The sequence below is a fragment of the Trematomus bernacchii genome, unplaced genomic scaffold (genome assembly GCF_902827165.1).
Source record: "Trematomus bernacchii unplaced genomic scaffold, fTreBer1.1, whole genome shotgun sequence".
NCBI lineage: Eukaryota > Metazoa > Chordata > Actinopteri > Perciformes > Nototheniidae > Trematomus > Trematomus bernacchii.
Window position 1 is genome coordinate 3,624,824 of NW_022987778.1, and position 24,331 is coordinate 3,649,154.

General features: G+C 40.0%; 1 protein-coding gene across 1 annotated transcript; it reads right to left on the reverse strand.

The window, feature by feature from the left end:
• Positions 1-851: 851 nt before the first annotated feature.
• On the reverse strand, positions 852-23,486 carry ireb2 (iron-responsive element binding protein 2). The gene is given in 23 exon segments (XM_034149249.1): positions 852-1,591; positions 2,458-2,643; positions 4,168-4,290; positions 6,727-6,874; positions 7,716-7,858; positions 8,237-8,341; positions 8,427-8,551; positions 10,621-10,687; positions 10,689-10,778; positions 10,874-10,958; positions 11,548-11,683; positions 12,075-12,234; positions 13,268-13,384; positions 14,371-14,471; positions 14,561-14,732; positions 15,787-15,926; positions 16,236-16,419; positions 17,311-17,380; positions 18,782-19,006; positions 19,177-19,314; positions 19,749-19,914; positions 20,319-20,405; positions 23,395-23,486. Coding segments are annotated over 23 exon segments (2,904 nt in total). The 5' UTR covers positions 23,420-23,486; the 3' UTR covers positions 852-1,480.
• Between the last annotated feature and the right edge of the window lie 845 nt (positions 23,487-24,331).

Sequence of the window (24,331 nt, forward strand, 5' to 3'; positions counted from 1 at the left end):
TCTCAGCAGCTCAATAATAAGAGTATTGATTATCAATTTTCACAAGTTATGATATTATCCTAAATGTCTATATTCATGATCGAAGTGAAAGTGATGTAAGGAAACTGATGCCATTAAAAACACGACAAAGCACATCATGGTTACACTTTCTTGCAGCTTTTAGCTTCACATCGCACAACAGGAACCAGGTATTAACATTTTGACCAGTTTTTAAGTGGGATTATAGGATATTTGGGGAAAAAACTACAAAGTTAAACTTGCTTCGTGGAAAAACTCCACAGATTTGCTTCAGACGGTAAAACAAAACAAGATGTGCAGAAATCAAAATGTCTTTAAGTGTTTTTCAAAATCTGGCGCCTACATTAACCACAATGCAACAGACAGCTCAGTCAGATATCCGGTTGTTATGCTGGTAGCAGCCAATGAAGCCTTAAGCTGCAGAGGTCATGTGAACTCATTGATTTGATTTCTTAGACTCGGTTTTCAGCTTCTTACTAAGCCGAGTTGTACGCCATCAATTAATGCAATTTATCAAATTTTGCGCAGCTCACTCTGGAGACTTTTGACGATTTATACAACTTTATTTTAAACGAGTACTCCTGCAAATAGACTTTGATGTGTACAATCTGTGCAGTTCCCCTAATAATAATAATAATAAGGCTGCAGAGCGTTCAAATGGACACACGTGCACTAAAGATACACGACGGAAAGCTCTTCAGAAGCAACAATTAGGTTCAATGATTCACATTTTAAACTTATTTAGCATTTTGATAAAGCAAGTTATATGTTGGGTACAAACAGTAAATGAGTCAAACCGTTAGATTAGATGGATGATCAATAACTCATTTAGGCTGACTCATAATGTAGCTTTATTGTGATACAGAGGACTGTCAGATGTTAGGAAGAAGCCATTGTGAAAAAGCAAAACCTCCATAGTTTCCACAAAACACAAATTGAGCTATGGGAGACAATTGTAAAATGGAATTTGTATCAAATAAACAGAACATTAATTTACATAAAATGATAAAGCCACAATGGGAAATATGGGCAATTGACATCAATCCTGCATAATAAGACTGGGATGTTGATAAAAAAACAGGCTACGACACACCCTTAAAAATAAAAAGTATTCATGCTGCAGCACCGTGTCAGACGACAACAGAAGCAGATTCAGTTCTCCTCGGCTCCCCTCCATGAAGAAAGAAAAGTCAGTACGCTGAAAATCTGGTTTCCAAAACAATAAAACACAATGTCATCACGTCTCTGTTTCTGTTCTGTGAGGAGACACGACTGCAGGAACAACCATGTGTGGTGACGGAGAAGCAGCTCGGTCTGAAAACGAAAACTCCAAAAGTCCGGAGATGTTGATCCACCTCAAACAGACGGATCATCCGCCGCTACGTTGCTCCGTTAGCTTAATGTTTTTCATCCATGCTGAAGACTAACTGGTAATATGATGGCGGTGAGAAGAGCTTTGCCTTCAGAGAAAAGTCCGAGCAACATATCTGAGGTGGCCTCCGTGCTGGAAAAAGATAACGTCCATCTCCGTGTCGAACAGTGCGGTGACCAGGAAGGACTTTCCTTGGCTTGTCTGCAAGAGAACACAGAAACAACACGTTCACTAAATCATTCATCAACATGCTTTTATTGAAAGGTTATTTTTAAATTATCTAGCAGCTAATGAGCAAGATACATGTATCCGAGTAGGAGGAGACTAAAAAAAGAGGTGAATAGTGGATCTACATTCTTTAAGTAGGTAGAAACATGGCCTAAAATTGGATAATAATGTTGCTTTGTATGTGGAGTGTATGTAAATAATAATTTACCAAAACGTGTAATCTTTTGACATGTTTATAATGGTTATAATAAGACAACTGTTTATTTCTGCCCCTTAGAGGCCAAAAACTGAAACATTAAGCTTTTATTTTGGTAAATCTTGATATCATTTTATAAAAAATATACACAGAGAGAGAATGGGAGGGATGAAACCCCTCTTTAATGGTCACACAGCACACACAGTGACATGTGTTCTCTGCTTTTAACCCATCCTAGTACCAGGAGTCTAGTACTAGGAGCAGTGGGCAGCTATTGTACAGCGCCCGGGGAGCAATGGGAGTGGGGGGGGGGGAAGGGGGGTGTCCGGTGCCTTGCTCAAGGGCACCACGGCAGGGCAGGAGGTGAACTGGGACCTCTCCAAGTAGAAGTCCACACTCCATATTTTAGGTCTGTTCGGGGACTTGAACCGGCGACACTACGGCTCCCAGTCCAAGCCCCTACTGACTGAGCCACTGCCGGACTGTTGCTGCACTATCTATCTTTTTTTCAACCCTAAAAATGGTACTTGTTTCAACACCCCAAAGAAAAACATCAATTGAATAATTATGTGTATCTATTCAACCCTGCTTTCAACAGTCCCAGGTACAGACATCAACAAACAAACAACCACACAAACAGTACCTTGACAGTGAGCTGCTGCCTCGGGCTCAGGCTCTCGGGCAGAGTCACGCTGAACCTCTCCTTCCCGCTGAGCTCCAGAGAGTCGGCGCTGTCGCCGGGCAGAAACTGCAGCGGCGCGATGCCCACCCCCACCAGCTGCTTCACGTGCAGCTTCTCAAAACTCTCCGCGATGACCGCTCGAACCCCCTGTGGACCAGAGAGGAAGGGGAGAGGGACAATAATAAATATACAGACCTAATCCCAGATCAAATGCTAAAGGGTCATTTTCTCTCACTGATCCTGCTGTCATGTTAAATGTTTGTTGTTTGTTTTTCATGTAGTGTCTTGATATTTGTCTTTGTTGATGTTACACATGGAGCTGCTGTGATGCAAGTCACATTTCAGACTTGATCTGACCATTAAAGAATGATCGTATCGTAAAACAAGAGGAGTGGAGTATATTAGAACATGAAAAAGCTGACTAGCATATTCATTCATATTCCATTGTTAGAAAGGGATCAGTGTTTTACAGAAGTTGTGTTTGATAAGTCAGGGTTTTCTGACACTTTATAGCTTATTGTTAAATGTAAATCCTGTAATGTAGCTGTACCATGTTAGAGGAAGTGAAAACCTGTTGACTATTATGGTCTAGTCAGTGGAAAGCAGGGTTTTTGTTAGAGGTGATTTGTGCCAGTCCATGTGTGCTGGAAGATTTCAACGTCCAGGACAAATAGGGGTAGTTTGGTAAAATATTAAATGTGTTTATTGAGCCTGATTAAATATTTTAAATGGCTACGCGCGACAAACAGACAAGTCTTCCATTTATATTTGTATATTGATAATGTTTGAGAGGTCCCTTTACAGGGTTCATACAGTTTTTCACCAATGATTTTCAATGACTTTTCCATGACTTCTCCATGACCTTTACCTAATTTTCCATGACCAAAAAAATTACTCTTTTCTCAGCGGTACCACTGAAAATTGTTTATTTTAACATGGAACAGGAAAATAAGGTCTGCATATGAAACATGTTGTGCCTATCTAAAACAAATCAAATAGTAGGCTTACTAGCTTCTACACGCTAAAGCAACTAAAATCTCACCAGCAAAATACCTCGTCAGTTAAAAGACATTTTACGTTTCATTACTATACGATACAGTATTTATTATCATTATAGTATTACTATTTTGGCGATTAGATAAAATATATTCGATGCAACTTTAGTTACATTTCCATGACTTTTCCAAAACTTTGGGAAAAATATTGTTTTCCATAACTTTTCCAGGGCCTGGAATTAGCATTTTGAATTTCCATGACTTTTCCAGGTTTTTAATGACCGTAAGAACCCTGCCTTTACAGAGAGATGGGTCAAAAACAGTCTATATACTTTTCTTAATAAACAACCAATATGAAGGAAATGACTTAAATGTTGCCAAAAAGCGTATTGTCAGTTAGCTTTTGAGTGTTTTGTCAGCATTTACTTTGCCAGGACCAGCTGTAATTTATCTATATTGCTGTCCAAAAACGTGAAGAAACCATCCCATAATCAAAGCTTACAGTCTTATTTTGCCTGTGACTCACATTCCTACGCCACATGTGCACGGCATGTGTACTAAAATGATATATATTCTGCAGCACATCCAATTTTATGATATTATGAGAGATTTTTTAATTGTTGGTCAACAGATTTTCCCGAAAAACACCCTGGTTTAGAGCGTTGTGTGCACGTACCAGCAGGTAGGGTCCCTTAGCGACCCAGTCTCTGGAGTTCCCCGAGCCGTAGTCTTTGCCGGCGAGGATGATGAGGGGGACGCCGTCTCTATGGTAACGATCTGCCGCCTCGAAGACATCCAGCTGATCAAACACAGACAGAAGAGAGGACATATTAGGACATGTTATAAGAAGCCAGTCACACACAATGATCTGGACATTAACCCTCCTGTTGTGTGCGTTTCCCCCCCCCCACCCCTTACTTTGGTGTTTCTGGTAAAAATGTGTGTTTTAAATGCTCTTACATTAATACAAAAACCATGAATCATCACCAAATGTGTATTAACACCCTTTCAAACTGTAAACAATGTATCAGACTACTTGCTATACATGAAAAACTGCAGTAAATATACAAAAAATAGACACTGACTGAACGTGTATTTTTTTGTATTATTGTGATGTAATTAACATTTATTGTAAAAAAAAAAATATACCAACCAAATTCAAATACAAAAGTTACGAGTGATTAAAGTAGTAAATGGGTCGGATTTGATCGGAATTAGGAGGGTTAAACAGGACTGGTGTTTATGTTCCTGGTCTGAATAAGTTTTGTTAGAAAAATATCACTCGTCACCGGCTTGAGCTTCAATAATCAGGGTCCATGTATTTATGATCTTCTCAAGAATGGAAGTAGTCATCACATACAGAGCAGTTCCTGAACAGTGTCCTTCACATGCTGATATACAGAGAGGGAGTCACACAGTCACAAGATGGAGGAATACCAGTTCTTGTAGGAAATCATACATCCTGTCATGTACAAAATACTGAGTTTTTTCTGAAAATGTTGGCTTTTTTCTGAAAATGTCAACATTCTGACTTTTTCTCAACATTTGACTTTTTCTCAAAATCCTGACTTTTTCTCAAAATCTCAAAAATCCTGACTTTTTCTCAAAATCTCAAAATTCTGTATTTTTCTCAAAATTCTGACTTTTTCTCAAAATCTCAAAAATACTGACTTTCTCAATTCTGACTTTTTCTCAAAATCTCAAAATTTGGACTTTTTCTAAAAAAAAATGGACAGTCACAAGATGGAGGAATATAAAGCAGTATTCAATGTTTAGTTCAGATTAGCTCCACGTCAGAAATGATCATGCTTGTCATATGTCTATCTCCATAGAGATAGACATATGACATATATTTAAGCAATAGCTCACGACAGGCCGTGGTATATGGCCATTATATCACAGTTAAGGGGCGTGGTTCGGCCCGACGCGAAGCGGAGGGTCGACAACCCCCTTAGCTGTGATATAATGAGCATATATCACGGCCTGAAGTGAGCTATTGCTTTTATAAAACGGTTACCAAGTGTGGCAATATGAAAGAAAAATACACACTCTAATTTAAATAGTTGTTATTAGTAAATAATGATGTTCAAAATAAAATAGTCCCTCCGTTGCCTTCTGCACGAAACATAGTGCGAGGTGGTTGCTATGCAACAACACTAACAACAGCTAGCGAACATATTAGACGGAGAGCGTTGATCCATTATTTGGCTATTTATTTACATTAATGTGTATGTTGCCGTTTATTGTGCACCCACTGAAAAACTGTCCAGCATCAGTAGCATGGCTTACGTGGTTACTTGTATAGGCTGAGGTTGTTCTAGGCTGTTGCTTGGCGTGGAGAGAATATTGCTCCACTTTCTCCGGTCCCCGAGATTCGGCTTCCAGTAGCTCTGGAGAGAGCTTTCGCACCTGTGGCCACTAACGGTCATAATTTCTCTGCTTTGTTTCAAGACCCGCATCAGAAAGCTTTTGAATGGTGATACTTTTCCAGTTGGTCTACTACCTGCTCTTCACGTAGCTCTACATGTCGTCGTTTAGGTGCTTTTTGTTCTGGAGATAGGCACTCCTCAATCCACTCCTCCATAGTAAGACCCCCCCCCCCCCCCCCCCCCCCCGGAGGTCGAAGTTCATCTTAAATGTTTTTGCGGACCTTTTTGATTACAGATTTGAAAACATCGTTGCTTGCTTTAAAAGTAGCACAATTAATTATGTCAAACCTTGGAAAGTATCTAAATATCCCTGCCCTAATGCCAAAGGAACTGCACACTGAATATGTTTTTGCCGTTTGATGTCTATGTCTGGACCGCTGCGTAAAAAGGAGGGTTTCTGCCCCGTTACTTCTCCGCTGCTTTCTTGTTCCAGTTAGAAAAGCAAACTGCAAGCAGTTTGCTTTTCAGCTCAACTGTATATTGTTTTTCTCAGACGCGGAGGGATACTGACTTGTTGTGAAAAGTAACTTACAATTCTACCCGTGGTATACGCTCAGTATATCACGGCTAAGAACCAATCAGATTGCTTGATTTGACGTGTCCGTTTTATAAATGACATATATATATGACATATATAATCATCCTGTTAATCACATAGCTATCATATGCCTAAAACAGTCCTGATGCTCTTCTAGGTAATCATACATCCTGTCATGTACACAGCTACAGTTGGGATACCTTTGTTATCATGTTACTCTGATATTGGAAGAGCACATTCAGCATCTTCCCAACAGGTTCCCACTCACCATCTGGCCTGAGGGAATGTGCAGAGTCTTCGGACCCGGTTTGCCGATGAAGCGATTTAGCAGCTTGATGCTGGCGAACGTTCCTCGGGTCATCACGGCGTCGTTCCCTCTGCGAGCGCCGTACGAGTTGAACTCCCTCGGTGTCAGGCTACATTCAAAATGAGATGTAAATACATGTGCTCGTGTACCGTGAGAAACAAAAAGCAACAGCGTCCAGTGACATGGTTGACATTATATCTATATATAGTTTATTTGTTAAAAAATGAAATACATAACTCATCATTTTGGTTTATAAATAATCCTTGAATGTGGTTATTTTTCTGTTTTTGCAACAGATAGTAATTCATATAAATAGTTATCACCGCAAAAAAACGTTTTTAATTTTCTCTTAATTCACATTATTTAATTTCATATTCTGTTCTTGTACATATCCCATATTCTTTTGACATGTATATAGACTTTTCCCACAGATTATATTTGTGGGAAACACAAATATAATCGCACCAGCAGACAACGTTCTTGTTGCTCTGTGTTGCGTTGTTAATGAGTGAGACACATCGGAGTTGAGGATCTGTGGGGTTTATTCTCCCAAAAATATAAATTACAATTTACAACTAAAAATAAATGAATGAATTGATGTATGGGAAACACTGTTTTGTATTTTTGAATGTTTGTATTTTATTATATACGTTGCATTGTTGGAGGAGCTCAGGTCAAAATAATTGCATTGCCATTTCTACACTGTAGCTGCTTTGTGCATATGACAATAAAACCTTTGAATCTTTGAGATTTTCAGTGACAAGATAAAACATCTGTTCCTATTTCCATGCCAATATTTGATAGGCATCTTCTCAAATGTGACTTTCAAATAAAGGATAAACGTTACTATGTAAACTGACAGGAAGGGCTGTAGCCACATTAAGATGCTTAATTAAGGATGTTGATGAACGTGTCTGTCTTTCATTACCATCTCTCAGAGTGAAACTGACCGTTTGCTCTGCAGGTATTTGGCGGCGGCGCTGACCCGGGCGATGCTTCCTGCCGGAGAGATGTGGTCCGTCGTCACTTTGTTCCCGAGGAACAGCAAGACGTGAGCGTTCTCGATGGACTGAGGAGGAGGGACATCTTTACCCTGAGGCAGAAAACAAGAAGAGGGGGAAGTTATTGTCTAAACTGCTGATATAATATATATAATGTGATATAATAATAAAGCTTTATTTATATAGCACTTTTCATACAACACATGCAGCTCAAAGTGCTTTACAAAATGACACATCACAAGTAAAACACAAACAACAAGAAATTCCCCTCAGATTATTTGTTAAGAACTTTAAAAGGTACATGCAGCAAAATATAACATTTGATCAGACACAAGGAGGTCAAAGGTATGATAATACAAATAAAATAAAGAATGGTTTCTCTCTGACAGATAAGACACAAGACAACTGAGTCGATGCAACAATATCAAACCCCATAAATCAGGTGACACGGCAAAATAAGGAAGACTCACCAACTTGCTGAAGAAAGATGGCGAACGGATATATGTGGACTTGTGATCCCAGGGAAACACCACAGAATCTGGACACTCAATGTTGCTCCATAGCGTGTTCCCTTTCTGGAGTTGGAACGAAAAACCATTTATATAATCATCACATCATTAAAGCACACGTAAAATAAATAAGTACAGATTGTGTCCTGACCTCCATCCTCCCCCTGAGGTCCTTGAAGACGGAGGAGATGACCGTGTCCTCTTCGGTCTGTTGGACCTCCTCCCTGGACGGCCAGATGTCACGCAGGAACACCTGCTTCCCCTCCGAGGTCTCACCTGCCCCGACAACAGGATGTTAGCACCACAGAGATTCAACAGAAAGACCTGGAAACATGAGACTCTTCTGATGGACACGTCTTGCTGCGTAATGCGTAATGGAGCCGGAGCGGGCGTAGCTTATACTACGCAGGATCCTATCTTTGGAACCCATTGGTCGATTTGGGTGATTGACACCTTTTCTGAGCCAATAGAATCGAGTGGCAGTTAGTAAGTCCCGCTAAACACTTACGTGGAGGAGTAAGAGGTTTGCGTAAACCTCGTGGGAGACAGCATTAGCCCCGGACTGAAAAACGTTATACCTACTCTGCTGCCATGAATGTAATGATGGATTATCAGGAACAATTCTAAAGTGACTAAGAGACATTGGATTAACCTTGAGCAGCGTTTTTATTCCCTTGAACACGACTTTTGATCACAAAACAGCAACGGTAAGACATAATTATTGTTATGGTTTAGAAAACTGTTGTTGTTTGCTAGCTCAGTGAGTTCTTGTCATCCAGTGATGATACTTATATCAAAATAATCTATGGAGTATCAGCTTTCAGATGATATGTAGTTTGTGCAGAACATATTATTATTAAAAATCGTTTGTGCTAGTTAGCTCCTGAAGTAGCATTAGCCCGTTTTCTCTAAGGGCTAATGCTAACGCTTCTTGTGAGACTTGTGTTTTGTTTCGGTAAAAATGGCTCGTATCATCAGTTAGCTGAGTTTTTTCCCGTTAGAATGGTATAACACATTCATAGTTTTTGAAAATATATATTTAAAATATTAAGAAGTGTTGTGAAAAAGAAAAAAAAGGACCCGCCGACGGGGTCGTTGGGGCTTAACAGGTTAAATGTGTGCTTCAACTCACAGAAAGTTATTTTCTGGGATTTTAAAATTGGTTAATTGTCTGAATAAAGCTATTTCTCATTGAAAATCAGTGAGGTGCGTTCAAAGGACGTCCCAGCCGAGCTGCCGTCTACATTTACTTATCTTGTATCTTCGTTAACCAAAGATCCTGACCACAGATGACTGAAATCCTAAATCCGTTTCAAAATATCACGTTCATAATCTAAAAAGATCTAGAAGAGTATCATGAAAATGCTTAAATTAAGCAGATTGACTTTTTGAACCCTAAAAGTGACATAACAAAACATATGACATAGGTTTAGCCATTTGCGGAAAAGGTGGATTCTACCTTTAGAGGTCACCTATCATGCTATTTTTAGGCAATAGCATAGGTCTCAGATATATACAAATATATAAAAAAAGTGTTTTGCTCAAAATACCAAACAGATCACCCGTTCATGCCATGCCTCATATCCCTCTATTTCACTTCCTGTTTCAAAAGTGCTGATTTTGGGTATAAAGCTTTAAAAAAATGGACCCGGCAGCTACTGTCTAAACTAAATACTGCGGTGATGAAACGCCATATCATGGATTATCAAGGATTATTTCTGAAACAGTATGGAGCTCAAAGGCTTTCTCTCTTGCCGGTTATACCACAAGGTGAGTTCCTTTTTATTTCCTGCTTCTTCACACACATGCTCTCCAGTACAGGTTAGCTCTGAGTGTTAGCGATGCTAATGTAAACACCGACCATATTACGTCCAAAACAGTCGGGCATCGTTTCTGATAGCAACGTTTCTGATAGGGCCGTGGGCGTAAAGCCAGCCTACATTTCTGATATTACGTCATATCAGACGCAAATCTGGATCAGCTCCGTTGTAGCCCCGTTTTTAGAGATTTGGGTACGGAGGAAAAGAGAGAGGGTTTTATTTTCTGACGCTGCGTGAGTTCCCCGACACACCGGGGACACATATTGATGTATAAAAGACATCAAAAAGTGCATTTTGCATGATAGGTCCCCTTTAATGTAATAACAAAGAAAACTTCTAAAGGTAAGCCCTGTTTTTGTTTCACTTCTGTTAATGTACTGTTATTATGAGATACCAGTGATTTAGACCTTAAACTACCCACAATGCCCCTTTGTCATCTGAAGCATGTCAGCACAGGACAGTTCCCCTAAATGCTCCCTCACTGTAATCAGCCAAAGTCCTAAAACCCTCAAAAGCTTCACTCACCCAGAGGCTCTTTCTCAAAGTCGATTCCCACCTTGCCGGCGAGAGCGTACGCCACCACCAGGGGGGGGGGAGGCCAGGTAGTTCGCCCGCACGCAGTCACACAGGCGGCCCTCAAAGTGCCTGTTACCAGAGAGGACCCCGCAGGCCACCAGGTCCCCCTGAAACACAGGAGATCATAGGGATTGTTGTTGTGAGATGTTTTTAATGTAAGGATCTACAGGAACAGCGAGGTGTATCATGATGGAGATGTTACCTGTTTGATTGCGTCCACGACGGCTTCAGGTAACGGAGCCGTGTTCCCCACACAGGTGGCACAGCCGTAACCAATCACCTCAAACCTGTGGGGTGAAGGAATTCAATTATTATATAACATAAGATAATTAAAAACAGTGTTCAACAGTATTTTTTTTCAATCCAGACTAGTGTTACAGGTTAATAATTGATAGCTGTCACGTGAATAAAATGATCTACATTTCAATCAATTCTGAACCATGGACTTTTATTGTTCACATTTTTCCAGAGATCTAGATCCAGCTGCTCCGGCTCTTCACAAGATTTAACTTTACCAAGCAGAGATTTCCACAACTGTTGTGTGACTTATTGAACGGTTTGAGAAAACGCTATGTTAACTGTTTAATGTTAGCTTGTTAATATATCACCCATTGGAGTCAGAATATGTTTTGATAAAAAGCTTTTAAAAAACGTGTAATCCAACAAATATGATTCAGAGCATAGCCTTTTCAAAATGTCTCTTTTACTACTGCAGGTTCAAACTGATGGTTAACATGAGTAAAGTACAGGTTGCTCTTAGACTGCATGAACGGGTTCATCCGAGGTCATTGACCTGAAGAGAAACTCTAGTGTGTGTGTCTGTGTCTGTGTCTGTGTCTGTGTGTGTGTGTGTCATCACAGAGTACACAGTCTTACCCCAGCTGGCTGAAGTAAGGCAGGACTCCGCTGGTACTGAGGTAGTGAGTGACCATCCCGCTGCCAGGAGCTAGACTGGTCCGGATGTAAGGCTTCACAACAAGCCCCGCCTCCACAGCCTTTTTGGCAAGAAGACCTGTCAATCAAAATAGAAAGCTGTGTTATGAAGATTCACCTGACCTGAGCTAAGATACAAAAATACAAAATAAAAAGTAGTGCAGAAAGTCTATATACATGTCGATAGAAGATGGGATATGTATAAGAACAGAATATGAAATTAAATAATGTAAATTAAGACAACGTTAAATACGGTTTAAAGAGTTTTATATAAATTAGTATATTGCAAGATGACAACAGGAATGAGATGACTAGATATAGAAAATGGCAGCTACCTCATAACAAAAACCCCAATATGTCGCCTGATACGGTTACAAACTGTTTGTTCAATCTGACATGCTCAGTAGGCTTTACCAACCAACTGATATACCGATTAAAATGTGTAATTATTTTAGATGTTGGTCGTGTACCTGCGGTGAGCATGACGGACGGGTTGCAGTTGTTGGTGCAGCTGATGACGGCAGCGATGACCAGCGAGCCGTGAGCCAGCTGGTACTCCTGCCCCCCGTGCAGGAAGGGGACGAGGGCGTCCTGCTTCTCCTTCGAGACGTGGAAGCCTTTGAAGCCCACCTGCAGGGACGCAAGGAAAATAAATGACAAGTTGGAAAACACTCAGCTATCAGGTAACAAGTCATTTACGTGCAATTACGTAACTACCACTGCGTTTTTTTTTGTCGAAGTCAACTTTATTGTCAATCTTTTAGTTTGTGTGTACAGACAGAGAGATCGAAATGACGTTTCCAACAATCCCGAATACAAAAATACAATTATACAGATATGTATAAAATATGTATAAAATATGTATATCCTATATACACAATCAACAGACACATTTACACATATGCACACATTAAGATAAAAATACACAACAATAAATATATACAAAATAACAGTCACTTCAATATTAATATCTTTGGTGCAAGATTGTCCATAGAATTTGCATTTATTGCAAGATTGACCATAGCAGCGTAAAAAAAAGTGTCTGGTGCTGGATTTGAGTGTCTGAGTGTGTGTGAGGAGTTATAGTCCAGTGGGGGGAGAGGGGAGAGGGGAGAGGGGAGAGGGAGAGAGAGAGGGGAGAGGGGAGAGAGTTCAGCCTCCTGACAGCCTGGTGTAAAAAAAATGTGCACTACTTAATACCAAATACTGTTAATATGTACATTAAGTATGTGACCATCTATGTTTCCTGTAGTTATTGAATTGCTCGTTTTACTGTTAGTGTACAGTTGTATTATTATTGTGCTGCTGTGTTTATTGTCTCTTTGTAACTCTGGAACAACAATTTCCTTCAGGATGAATAAAGTCCTATCTGATCTTATTTATTTTCCTTACTCTCATACTTATGCATATATAATATCCTGCTTTATATTTTGTCACTGTTCAACTTTTTATTTTATTGCCATTGTATTGAGATGTTGACATTTTTTTATGTTTATTTCTAGTTCATTGTATTGTACAATGCCTTGTCTTTTTATGCTGCTTGCAACACAAACATGTCCCAACTTGGGATCAATAATCTTATCTTAACAAAAAGATGTCAACGGTGCATCTCCTGCATCTCTGTGAGCTAATGTCTGCATGAGAACAGAAGTTTGTCTGTTACCTTTTCATCCAGACAGCTCTGGAAGTCCTCCTTCATGCTGCTGACGGCCACTCTGTCCTGAGACCTCTTGGGTCCGCTCACACAGGGCACGATGGCGCTCAGGTTGATCTCAATCACCTGCAGAGAGAGGAGTGGTTTCATATCACGTTATAGAGAGGCAAACTCCCTTCCCTTTCAGTGGACCACCATGAGACCTTATCTGGAGGAAATACTGTATGTACATTTGTAAACAACGTGAAACAAATGACTTTTCTTTCGCTTTTCAGGTGATAAAATAACCTAATCAGAGTTCCCGTTAGAATATTTTTTTGCCTGTCAAAATGTCCGTTAAAGTTGAAATCTTCAGGACAAAATGAGAAAAGTGTCGGTCAAAGGTCTTCTTTGTTATTTATTGAGCGTTAAAACAAATTGATATGATTTGATATTAAACAAACTAATTCTAGTAGATTAACTACATTATTCAAAAGTGTACAGTAACTTACAAAAACACGGGAATAATAAACGGAGCGCTCTCTCTCTCCTGACAGCCCGTCAGTATCATGCAGCTCGCGGATCCAGTAATGAGTGACCCGACAGTAAAACTAAACATATCTATAACTAGTTTAGGTAGTTTGAGAGGTAATTAAAATAGCTACGTGTGATATTCTAACCTGAAGTGTGTGTTTTGTTCCGCTCACCGCTGCAGGTGATCATGCAGAGCTGCATATTTTACCGGTCAAAGTCCGGTAATTACCGGCTAACGGGAACTCTTCCTAATGTTACATTTTAGCCTGGACAATAGTTTATATTTGTTTCTATTTCTACTGTTTCAGCTCTCTAGCCAGGAAAGGTAATCGTTAAGTTGGTGTGACGTATATTTGCGCAATGAGAGATCTATTTATGTTGAACCTTTTTTTGTTTTAAACTTTGGAAACAGGGCTACAACATTGAGGCTCCAAACATGACAACGATGATTAAAAACTACAAAAATAAAATAGTCTCAAAGGAAATCACATACAGGTTTATGAGCCACTCTCTTCTTAATATAGCAAAATAAAGAAAAAATATTTATTTTCCACGGTAGCCTTGACACTCAGAATTAACAGCAAAGTTTGACACATTACCTCAGAGTACTCGGGGTCTTCTGAGGCGTCTTCATAGCTCCGGAAAAGTTTTACAGCCTTCAGGTAAGACTCCATTAATTCAAGTTTCTCCTGGGTAAAATCTGGAGGAAAATGAAATCACGTTAGTTCAAAACCCTAGAAAAATGCTGTGACTGTAGTATTGCACCTCTCACTAAGCAGTACGACTCACTTGTGTTTCTAAAGTGCTTCAGTGTGACCTGGTCGATGGGGAAGAAGCTGACGGTGGCGTTGTACTCGGGGCACATGTTGGCGATGGTGGTACGGTCCGGCGCCGACAGCTGGGAGACCCCCGCTCCGAAAAACTCTACGAACTTTCCAGAGATCCCAGCCTGCCGCAAGTGCTGAAAAACATCAATGCACAAATCACATGAGTACTGAAGGAATGGCAAAATGAAGCCATATTTTCCTGCAAATAGTGTCATATAACCCTTATTCACAAGTCAGATTTACGTGTGTGAAAATGTACAACACAGTTTCTCAAAGTCCAAAGTGATGTCTTTAAAAATCATGTTTTGTCAACCCGAAATTGAAGAGGGAAAACCACATTTATAATCAGAGACAAAAACAGGAAATCTACATTTCTGATCTATCACTTCTCTCAACAGTGAGTCTGCTCATTTTGAGATGATACATTTGATTCTTGGAGCAATAAATCTCTCCTTGTCAAGTCTCTTATTGATGACTCAAACTCAAGAAATGGGAACTTGTGTGACGAGGCGTTTTGATTCGTTCAATTGTATCTAGATCAACTGAATGCTTCTGCAACCAGGTTAAGACACAATGAAACAAATATGCAACTAAAAATGTAAACAGAATATCTGCACAGCACAGAAATTATGAATTACAAACTATTTGTAACAGCCCTTGAAGACACACAATCCTAATAACACACAAAGGAGAGCAGTGCTACCTTAGTGATGCTGATAGCACACAAAGGAGAGCAGTGCTACCTTAGTGATGCTGATAGCACACAAAGGAGAGCAGTGCTACCTTAGTGATGCTGATAGCACACAAAGCAGATCAGTACTGTAGGAGCCACACGTAAAGTATTTTCTGTGTTTGTAACGTCACATCTTTTGAGTCACTATAGGTGGCGTGTCTATTGGATTTGTGTGGTGACGTTTGCGGTTATATCCGTTTGCGGTTATATCCGGTTGCTTTTGCCTGCGCACTTTGTCATAGATGGAGGGGGAGTGAGCTGGGGAAGGACCATTTTTGTTGACCGCATACGCAATCATATACTGGATATGGACTAGAAACAATTGTACGTTTGCTTGTTTCGTTTGCAAATAAAAGGTCAAACGCATACCAGTGGAAAGACAGTTTTCTTGCGCGTCAGACAATGTTTAGTCCCTCGCAGCACATTTATTGGATTACTACAGCCGCAACAAGTACCTTAGTGATGCCGAGCACGACGTCTATGGAGGTGGTCAGAGGGTTGATGGAGCCCACCAGCTTACAGCCCACCACCTCGGGCAAGGTCAGAGACACCGGCTGGCCGAGCATCACGGCCTCCGACTCGATGCCCCCAACACCTGGGGGACAAAAGACTGTTAAACACCTGAACTTTGGAAAGAACATCCATCTGTTTGCAACTCATATATATCAATATTCCAATTATTGCATATAGACTATTCTGAACTGTTTCTATTATATTCTATTTTATGTTATTTACTTGCACTATTATCTGTTTTATTGTGTTGCACTGTTGGAGGAGCCTGTAACTACACTGTAGCTATGTACAAATGACAATAAAAGCCTTGAAACCTTGAAAACTAGGTATTAATCTACATGCCTGATAAGTCAACAAAATCACAAATACTTTCAAGTTTAGAGAGTTTTACCCCAGCCCAGGATGCCCAGGCCGTTGATCATGGTGGTGTGGGAGTCGGTCCCCACCACGCTGTCGGGGTAGATGAAGCCGTCGCTGACCTGCACCACTCTGCACAGATACTCCAGGTTCACCTGGTGGACCGCACCCACGTCCGGAGGAACCACGTTCACGTTCTTAAACGCTTTCGAACACCACTGAAGAAGAGAAACAGGGGGGGAAACATTTAACTTTGTGTCTAACTCAAGGTAAAAACACCATTGTATGATGTTCTCTAAAGCTCTTTTACGTTTTCCTCAAAATTACAGAATATTTCCATTTACTAAAATTATACTTTTTAGTTTGACTTTAACAACCTATAAACTAGTAACCTCTGTTATAAAAAGTATTAAATAGTCCACCACCCTCTCTTTCCAGACAACATTAAAGTGCAGTTATACATGTTGGGAAATGTGGGGGAAACTTCTGAAGCAATTGGAAACAGGACTCGGAGAGGCACGAGGAGAGCTGGAGCTTTGATGTCAAACACTGACGGTTTATTTGGAGTTACGGCCGGAGAATTGACGAGACAGGTGGTGTGTCACGAGTTGACACAGCGGTTGCCAAACCAATTCTGAAGAACTCTTTCTGCAGCTCGAGGTTTTAAGTTCAGATTGTAATAATCAACATTCTTTATCAGTGAGACTAAACAAATATGGACCCTGAAACTAAGTAGAGCTCTCGTCCATAGAAAAGAATGTGCGCCAAGGAACCTACGTCCCTGAACAGTAAACTACCTCATGGCGGCTTGTGCTCGGTCATAGACTGGCAACAACAATGCGCCCAAGCTGCCCCTCCTTAAGAGAGATAGCAACAATACCCAAGCTGCTCCTCCTTAAGAAAGATAGCAACAATACCCAAGGCCGTAGACCTATGCCATGGGAAAGGAGACAGTGAGAGGAGAACATGATGAACTGGGTCGAAGGTTGAATACCTAAGCAAATTATTCCCTAACAGGAAATACATTTCTTGCAAAGAGTTTGATCAGAAGATTGATACCACTCTTGAGTCTGTTAAATAACACATATATATTTGGTATTTGCTTCTACCTTGAAGAACTGAAGCCTCTCCTTGTTTCTGATCAGCTCCATTTCTTGATTCTTCAGAGTTGTTTCAGTACTGCGGAAAAGAGAAAAGGAAACATGATAAAAGGGAAACTCAGTGTCGATCAGTGACCTAATTTGACCTTTGTAAGGGGTGAAACAATATAGTTACATTTATCAGTGACTAGGTTTACGTGCACAACATTTTCGTTTTTTAACTTAAAGGTGGGGTAGGTAATTTTGGAGAAAGCAGCTCGAGTGCGCTAGAATTTGAAAATACACAGCCGGAGAAAATCTGCCACTTCCTTATAGAGCCCCTCCTCCAACACACACGAACGCGCACATGACCAATGAGGGCACGAGATAAGTTTGTGCACAGATGGAAGGCTGACAGGCAGGTAGGCCATCCAGTTATTTTAGCAGGGCCGGCTAAAATGATTGGTCGTGCTTTTTACAGTACTACGGCTTCCACAGATGACATTTTTTTATGGATTTGTTGTCAAAGCACTTAAGATATTCATTGCTATCGGGATGTTAAGAGCATTCCATGGAATATAACAAAAAGTGTATCACGAGCCGGTTTCTCAAACTTACCTACCCCACCTTTAATACGAAAAGACAGTATTTTTTCTAGGCTGTTTACATGGCCAGCAGTGCATACTCTGATTAAAGTAATACACTCAAATGAAGTACCTCCTATGGAAACACTGTTTAAATCACTTGAATTAGCCTGTTTTTTTTACCTATAGTCATGTTTTTCATAATTTTTTATTTTAGGAGCGTTATTTTCTATTCTATCAGTATTTGGGCTTTCTCTTCAACATGCATCTCTATCCCAGCTATGCAAACAGTTGGATAGTGTTTTTGCATATTACGTGCTGGCTGTAAACAGACAGAGGCTGTGTGCTGCAAAGTGTGGGAGAAAACAAACAATTGAGTCAAAAGAGCTTCACACACACACACACACACACACACACACACACACACACACACACACACACACACACACACACACACACACACACACACACACACACACACACACACACACACACACACACACACACACACACACACACACACACACACACACACACACACACACACACACACACACACACACACACACACACACACACACACACACACACACTCACCACACACACACACACACACACACACACACACACACACCACACACACACACACACACACACACACACACACACACACACACACACACACACACACACACACACACACACACACACACACACACACACACACACACACACACACACACACACACACACACACACACACACACACACACACACACACACACACGTTCTTTTACCGGGACACACCCATCCACACCGTGCCATCTCTAGAACCATCTCCTTCACATTAGTGTACCTGCAGATTTTCCATGTGATTCTCAAAATGCAAGAGTTTGTAGATGATTTCAAAAACTCACTCAGACACGGGCTGCAGGTGGAAGGGACAGAGGAGCGGCGTGTTCTCGATCTGCTGCCCGGACCCTCGCCCTGCGGCGGGTGGAGGGTCGCTACAGGAGGACTTACTGCAGGACCCCCGCTGAACCCCACACTGAGAGCCCCGCCACGAGGGAGCCGGACGGGAAGGACCCTGACTCTGACCGTCCCCTGCTCCTGGGTTAGGAGCATTCTGTATGGCACTGTGGCTAAAAACAAAAAAATGTTATACAAAATAATTGATTACAGTGTCGTTAGAGTAAATACATTCAAGATAAATAACTCTTTCTACTTGTGCTTTGTATGAATATATATAAAAAAGATCCAATTATCTCACATTGTCAATTTGTAAAAAAGGGAAATGTGAATGTAAACACACCATTTGCTATAATCAATCTGTAATGAGTGGTCTACGATGAGGTCTGTGGGGCATTTCGGGTTCACCAGGCTGGGGTCCATGCCCTGTTTGGCCACTGCGTCCCTCATGGCTGCCAGGTCCACCATGGCAGGAATACCACTGTGAAGGAAAACCAGGAAAATAAAAATAAAGTCAAACACATTTCCTTCAGGGATATATCGGAATAGTCTGTGTATTAAAAAACAACTGAAGACCCATATTTTTACACTGGCTTTTGTTTTGAGATGCGTGTGATGTGTTCTGTTGTTATGTTTGTTCCTCTCAGGACTCCACGTGGTCTGTGTTGTGTTGTTATGTTAACCTTACATTTCTGCCTCATGTTGTATTCATGTTTCTGGGGTCTTCATTTGAACTTTTGTTCTTTCTTGTGAAGCACTTTGTGAATTTTATTTCTGTGAAAGGTGCTATACAAAATACACGTATTATGATTATTATTATTATTATTCAAGTATGACAATATGAATCATTTGTTTAAGTCAATGAACGCAAACAGAGATCATGATGAAAGAAGAACTAATGACTCGGAGACTCACGTGAAGTCCTGGAGGAGGACCCTCGCTGGAGAGAACGGCACCTCGGCTTTGCTCTGCTGCTGCTGCCAGTCCAGAACGTTCTGCACGTCTGCCTCTTTAGTGAAGAAGCCATCGCAGTTACGGACTGCCGCCTCCAGCAAGACACGGATGGACAAAGGCAGCTTGTCTACACAGAGAAACAAGATACATTCCCCCTTTAATTTTGCACAGTAAACAATGTGTAATTAGATAAAAAGTGTGTATTAACCGTTGACTGTGTGATATAAGTGAAGGTTAATGCAGCCTGGAGATTTCCTACATTTAAAGGCATATATAAAAATGTTCTTGTGCTGTTTACTTTCACATGTATAAATGTTTACGCTGTAACCCTGGGACGCACCTGTGGTAAACACAACCTAAATCTGTAATAGAACAACACGCTGAAATATTTCAACTCTACCATGCTGTACTACTTCTAATTCTTGCACATCTGGGTCAGAGACGAGGAATGCTACCAGGATAATGTCTCTACATTGAGATACATGTGTTTCAATATTAGCTTTTTTTTTAAGTCTGAGTGGCCGAACTCACCATATCTTGGGTCACTTAATTTCTGTAGATTGAAGAACTGGATCTTGCCATCTTGTAGTGTGTCTATAAGATGGCTGTATGGGTGCTCTGCAGAGGGAAAAACATATGTATTAATACAACAGTAATCCAAGCTAGTGTGTCTGGAGACTTCCATTCTCCTGAAATCTGTTTTCCTTTAGCATGTCTTCTTGCAGGTTGGCTTGGTATAATCTGTGGGAGTTTAAAATGAGTGGTATAAACAAATTACCTAACTAACAAAATATACCCAGTGGGGATCTCTTCAACCAAGGTACTTCACACCATGAAGAGGCTTAAAGGTATCTCGAAGAAACTTCCAGAAAGCCTTATTTTCCAGTTTGTTCATCCATAGAATTGACTCATTACCTACATACCACAGCGTATTAGTGGTTATAAGTAGCTGAGAATAGCCACACTTTGAGTGTACTATAGTTAAGCTTCTTAGAAAATGTAAGGATGAATGGCTTTGGGGCAAAACGTAAAAGCAGAGAAATGTGATTTCTTCTTTTGTGGCTTTTACGTGTAAAGTGAGCGAAAGCTAGATGTGGTTACGTTAACCCCAAAGGTGGCTGTAAATGTTTATTGTTCATACTATTTTCCTTGCTGTATAAAACTAAGCTACACCAGCGCTGAGCCCCGATGGACAGTCACCTTTTAATGCACAGCAGAACTCTGCTCTCACACAACAGGACATCCTGTGTAACTGTGCCTCTCAGGTTACTGGCTATGAAAGCATATACACTAAGCTTTCCCAATGAATTATTAGTGAAATATTGTGTAAAATAACTGTATATTACCTTGGTTAAAAACACACAATGTATGCTTGTTTTCCCAAATCCTGTGTATGTACTTACTCTGAAGAAGGAATGTCCTCAAAAACAATAATACACCCCTGCACTTTGTCACGAGAGCATTCAAATATGAAACTTGCGGAAAAGATGTGAGCACGCATCTCACAGAAGTGGTTTCGTATAGTCGTACAAATCTATAAGTGATGTGAATAACACACTAATGGAGTTTCACATCTTCTTAATCTGAAATATTTCCTCTTTTAAAAAAAAAATGATTAGCTGTGTAGAACTGCAGAAAGAGCATTGTCACTGCTGACGGAGAAAAAGGCAACAAACCAAAGTATGTATTTAAGCTCAATTTAACTAAGCAGGCCTGAACCAGTTTTGAAACAAAGCTTTTAATACCCAAATAATGACTTAATAAGTGTTTCTGTTCTCAGCTCCACTGCTAAATATTCTACCATGTATATGACATTTGGCATCTCTTGGCCGGATAAACAACTTGCTGACTACTCTCATTTGGTGTTTTTTGAGTGCATGACAAATGTCCCTCCCTCACTGTGATGCCTTTGTCAGCTAGTGTGTCAGACTGCATGCAAAAATCTAAAAGATGTTACCTAGTGCAAAGCAAGAAGAGTGGAAAACTGGAACATAAAATATGTTCTTCTACCAGAAAATGACTTTTCCACTTCTCAAAATCTTATCCTTGATTTAAATCAGGGATGTCAAACTCAAATACACAGTGGGCCAAAATTAAAAAATGGGTACTAGTCGAGGGCCGGACTGGTTCAATGTTTATTGTAAAACTTATTGAAATGAACTTATTGCACATATTAAACCTGGAACTAACAAAGCTTAAACTATGTATATAAAAACAACATTAAACATTAAATAATTAGTTGCATTCATTTCTTATGGCTCTATCTGCAGCTTTTCCGGAGTCATTTCTTATGATTACATTTTTCCACAGGCCAACAACAGCTTCAAAAAAACTATTTCCCTCAAAGAAAAACCAAACATGCCCTGTTGTCTCAAGAAAAAAAGTGCAGAGAAAACTCAGTTTGCTGCTCTGTGATGCTAGTTCAAGCCAGATACTTGGCATCTCATCTTGGGTGCAAGTTCATCAATGTTCAGGCTCTGAGCTGAGGAAATCCTCAGGATTGAGTGAAGGTGCAATATACCGGCGGGCCAGATCTAATAGTAATTAGAAATTATCCTGCGGGCCTGATTTGGCCCCCGGGCCTTGAGTTTGACACATGTGATTTAAATCATGAATTTAACAATGGAGCCGTATGGAGGACATGTTCAACTATTGAAAACAAGATGCCATGTCAGCATCTGAATAAAATACATGTATATAATAAATATTCCACCCCTAAAATGTCAAGCCCTGACATCTGTTTAAGTTAGAAGTGGCTGTCCCACACATACACCTTTTAGATTAACTGTAGTGAAAGGTGAGCACATAACAGCCATGCACTAATATAAGTATATAGAAATGCCTATGTAAAAGTTGTTTTTTAATAACTTTAAGAAATATGACATGATCACAAGCGAGATCATGTGGAGATAAATCATTGAGAGAACCAGTTTAGCCTGCTGTAATCCACTGTTATCGGATAGCTTACATACCATAAAGATGACTCTTTGGATGTTTGTCTCATCAGACAATATCATAATCATGGCCTATAATCCCACATTCAACACATCCATTGTGCTCTGAATTTAAAAGCAATCCTCTTGTTCTTTGCACAATGTCCCTGTGATTAATATACCAGTCAAATCAGACATTGCACATACAAGATGAAGTGTTGCTTATATTATTAGAGGTGATGTCTGAGAACATCTCTTCATCTGTTACTGACACGGTATTAAAGACAGCTACAAAGCTAGCTCTTATCGTGTAGCACACTCGCTAACCAGCCACTTATCGGGCTTCTGGCTGTACGTATAACAAGATAAGAAAAAGCAAGGCAATTAAACACAGAAATAGGTAGAAAGTATAGTAAATTTGTGTCGTTTTTAGCACATTAAAGACACCTATAGCTAGCGGAGTTGGCGACATTAACGGCTGTATTTGTAAAGCAAACAAGCTAATGTTAGCATCAATGTCTCCAACAGTTTACTTTATGTAATGATCACTAAAAGCTAACGACAGCCATCTTGATCGGAAGGATGACTTGTTGTTTAATCGATTCCTGTCTTTGACGGTAATCGGGTGAAAGGATGACTGCTTAGGTGAGGTAAGGTTAGAAGAAGATATTTACCTTTGACTGGCGGAGTTAGCGCCATGATGACTTCTGAAATGAACACGACCCTTCCTCGCCGTCACTGCACTGGGGAAACACCGAGCCGACCAATCAGAGGCCAGAGATCCACAGCCACGCCCACTCAATAATTAATAAAATAAAAACAAAGCATTTTAATTGCTGATGTAATAATGAAATGTTATGATCTGACTAATAATAAATAACTGACTGTTAAAAAATTACTGATGAAATAAAAGTACAATTTTAATTACTGAGAAAAAAAGCAGGACATTTTAATTACTGACAAAAAACAAAAACATTTAATTACTTACCAAATTAAAAAACACATTTTTATTACTGACAGCATTCTAACCTACTTACAAAATAAAAATAAATATACAAAATACGATACAAATAAATACAATACATTACTAAAACAAATACATCTTTATTAACTGAAAGTTACTAAAATAATAATTTTCAGAGGGAAATGTACTTTTTACTACACTACCAGTATCTGGCATAGTTACTAGTTGCTTTACAGACACTAACAAAAAAGGGAACAGTTTATCAAATATGATACTGTGCTCCAGATTGAACTCTCCAACAGTAGTTTCCACTTTCACCAGCTGCTGTCACATTACTTAAAATGTAGCTTAAAGGTCCCCTATTATACTGTTTTTCATCAATATATTATAGGTCTCAGATATATACAAAACATGTCTCTGAAGTGTTTGGCTCCAAATACCAAACAGATCATTGCAGCATCCCATAATCCCCTCTGTTTCAGCCCTGTTTCAAAAGAGCTGATTCTCTGTCTGTTACTTTAGATGAAAATAATGAGCCACTCCCCACGCCCCTCGGAGAGATATTTGGTTCAAAAGAAAGGGGGGGGGGGGGGGTTAGCTTGGTTGGTGATTGGCTAATGGTTACACAAGCCAAAAAATCGTTATGA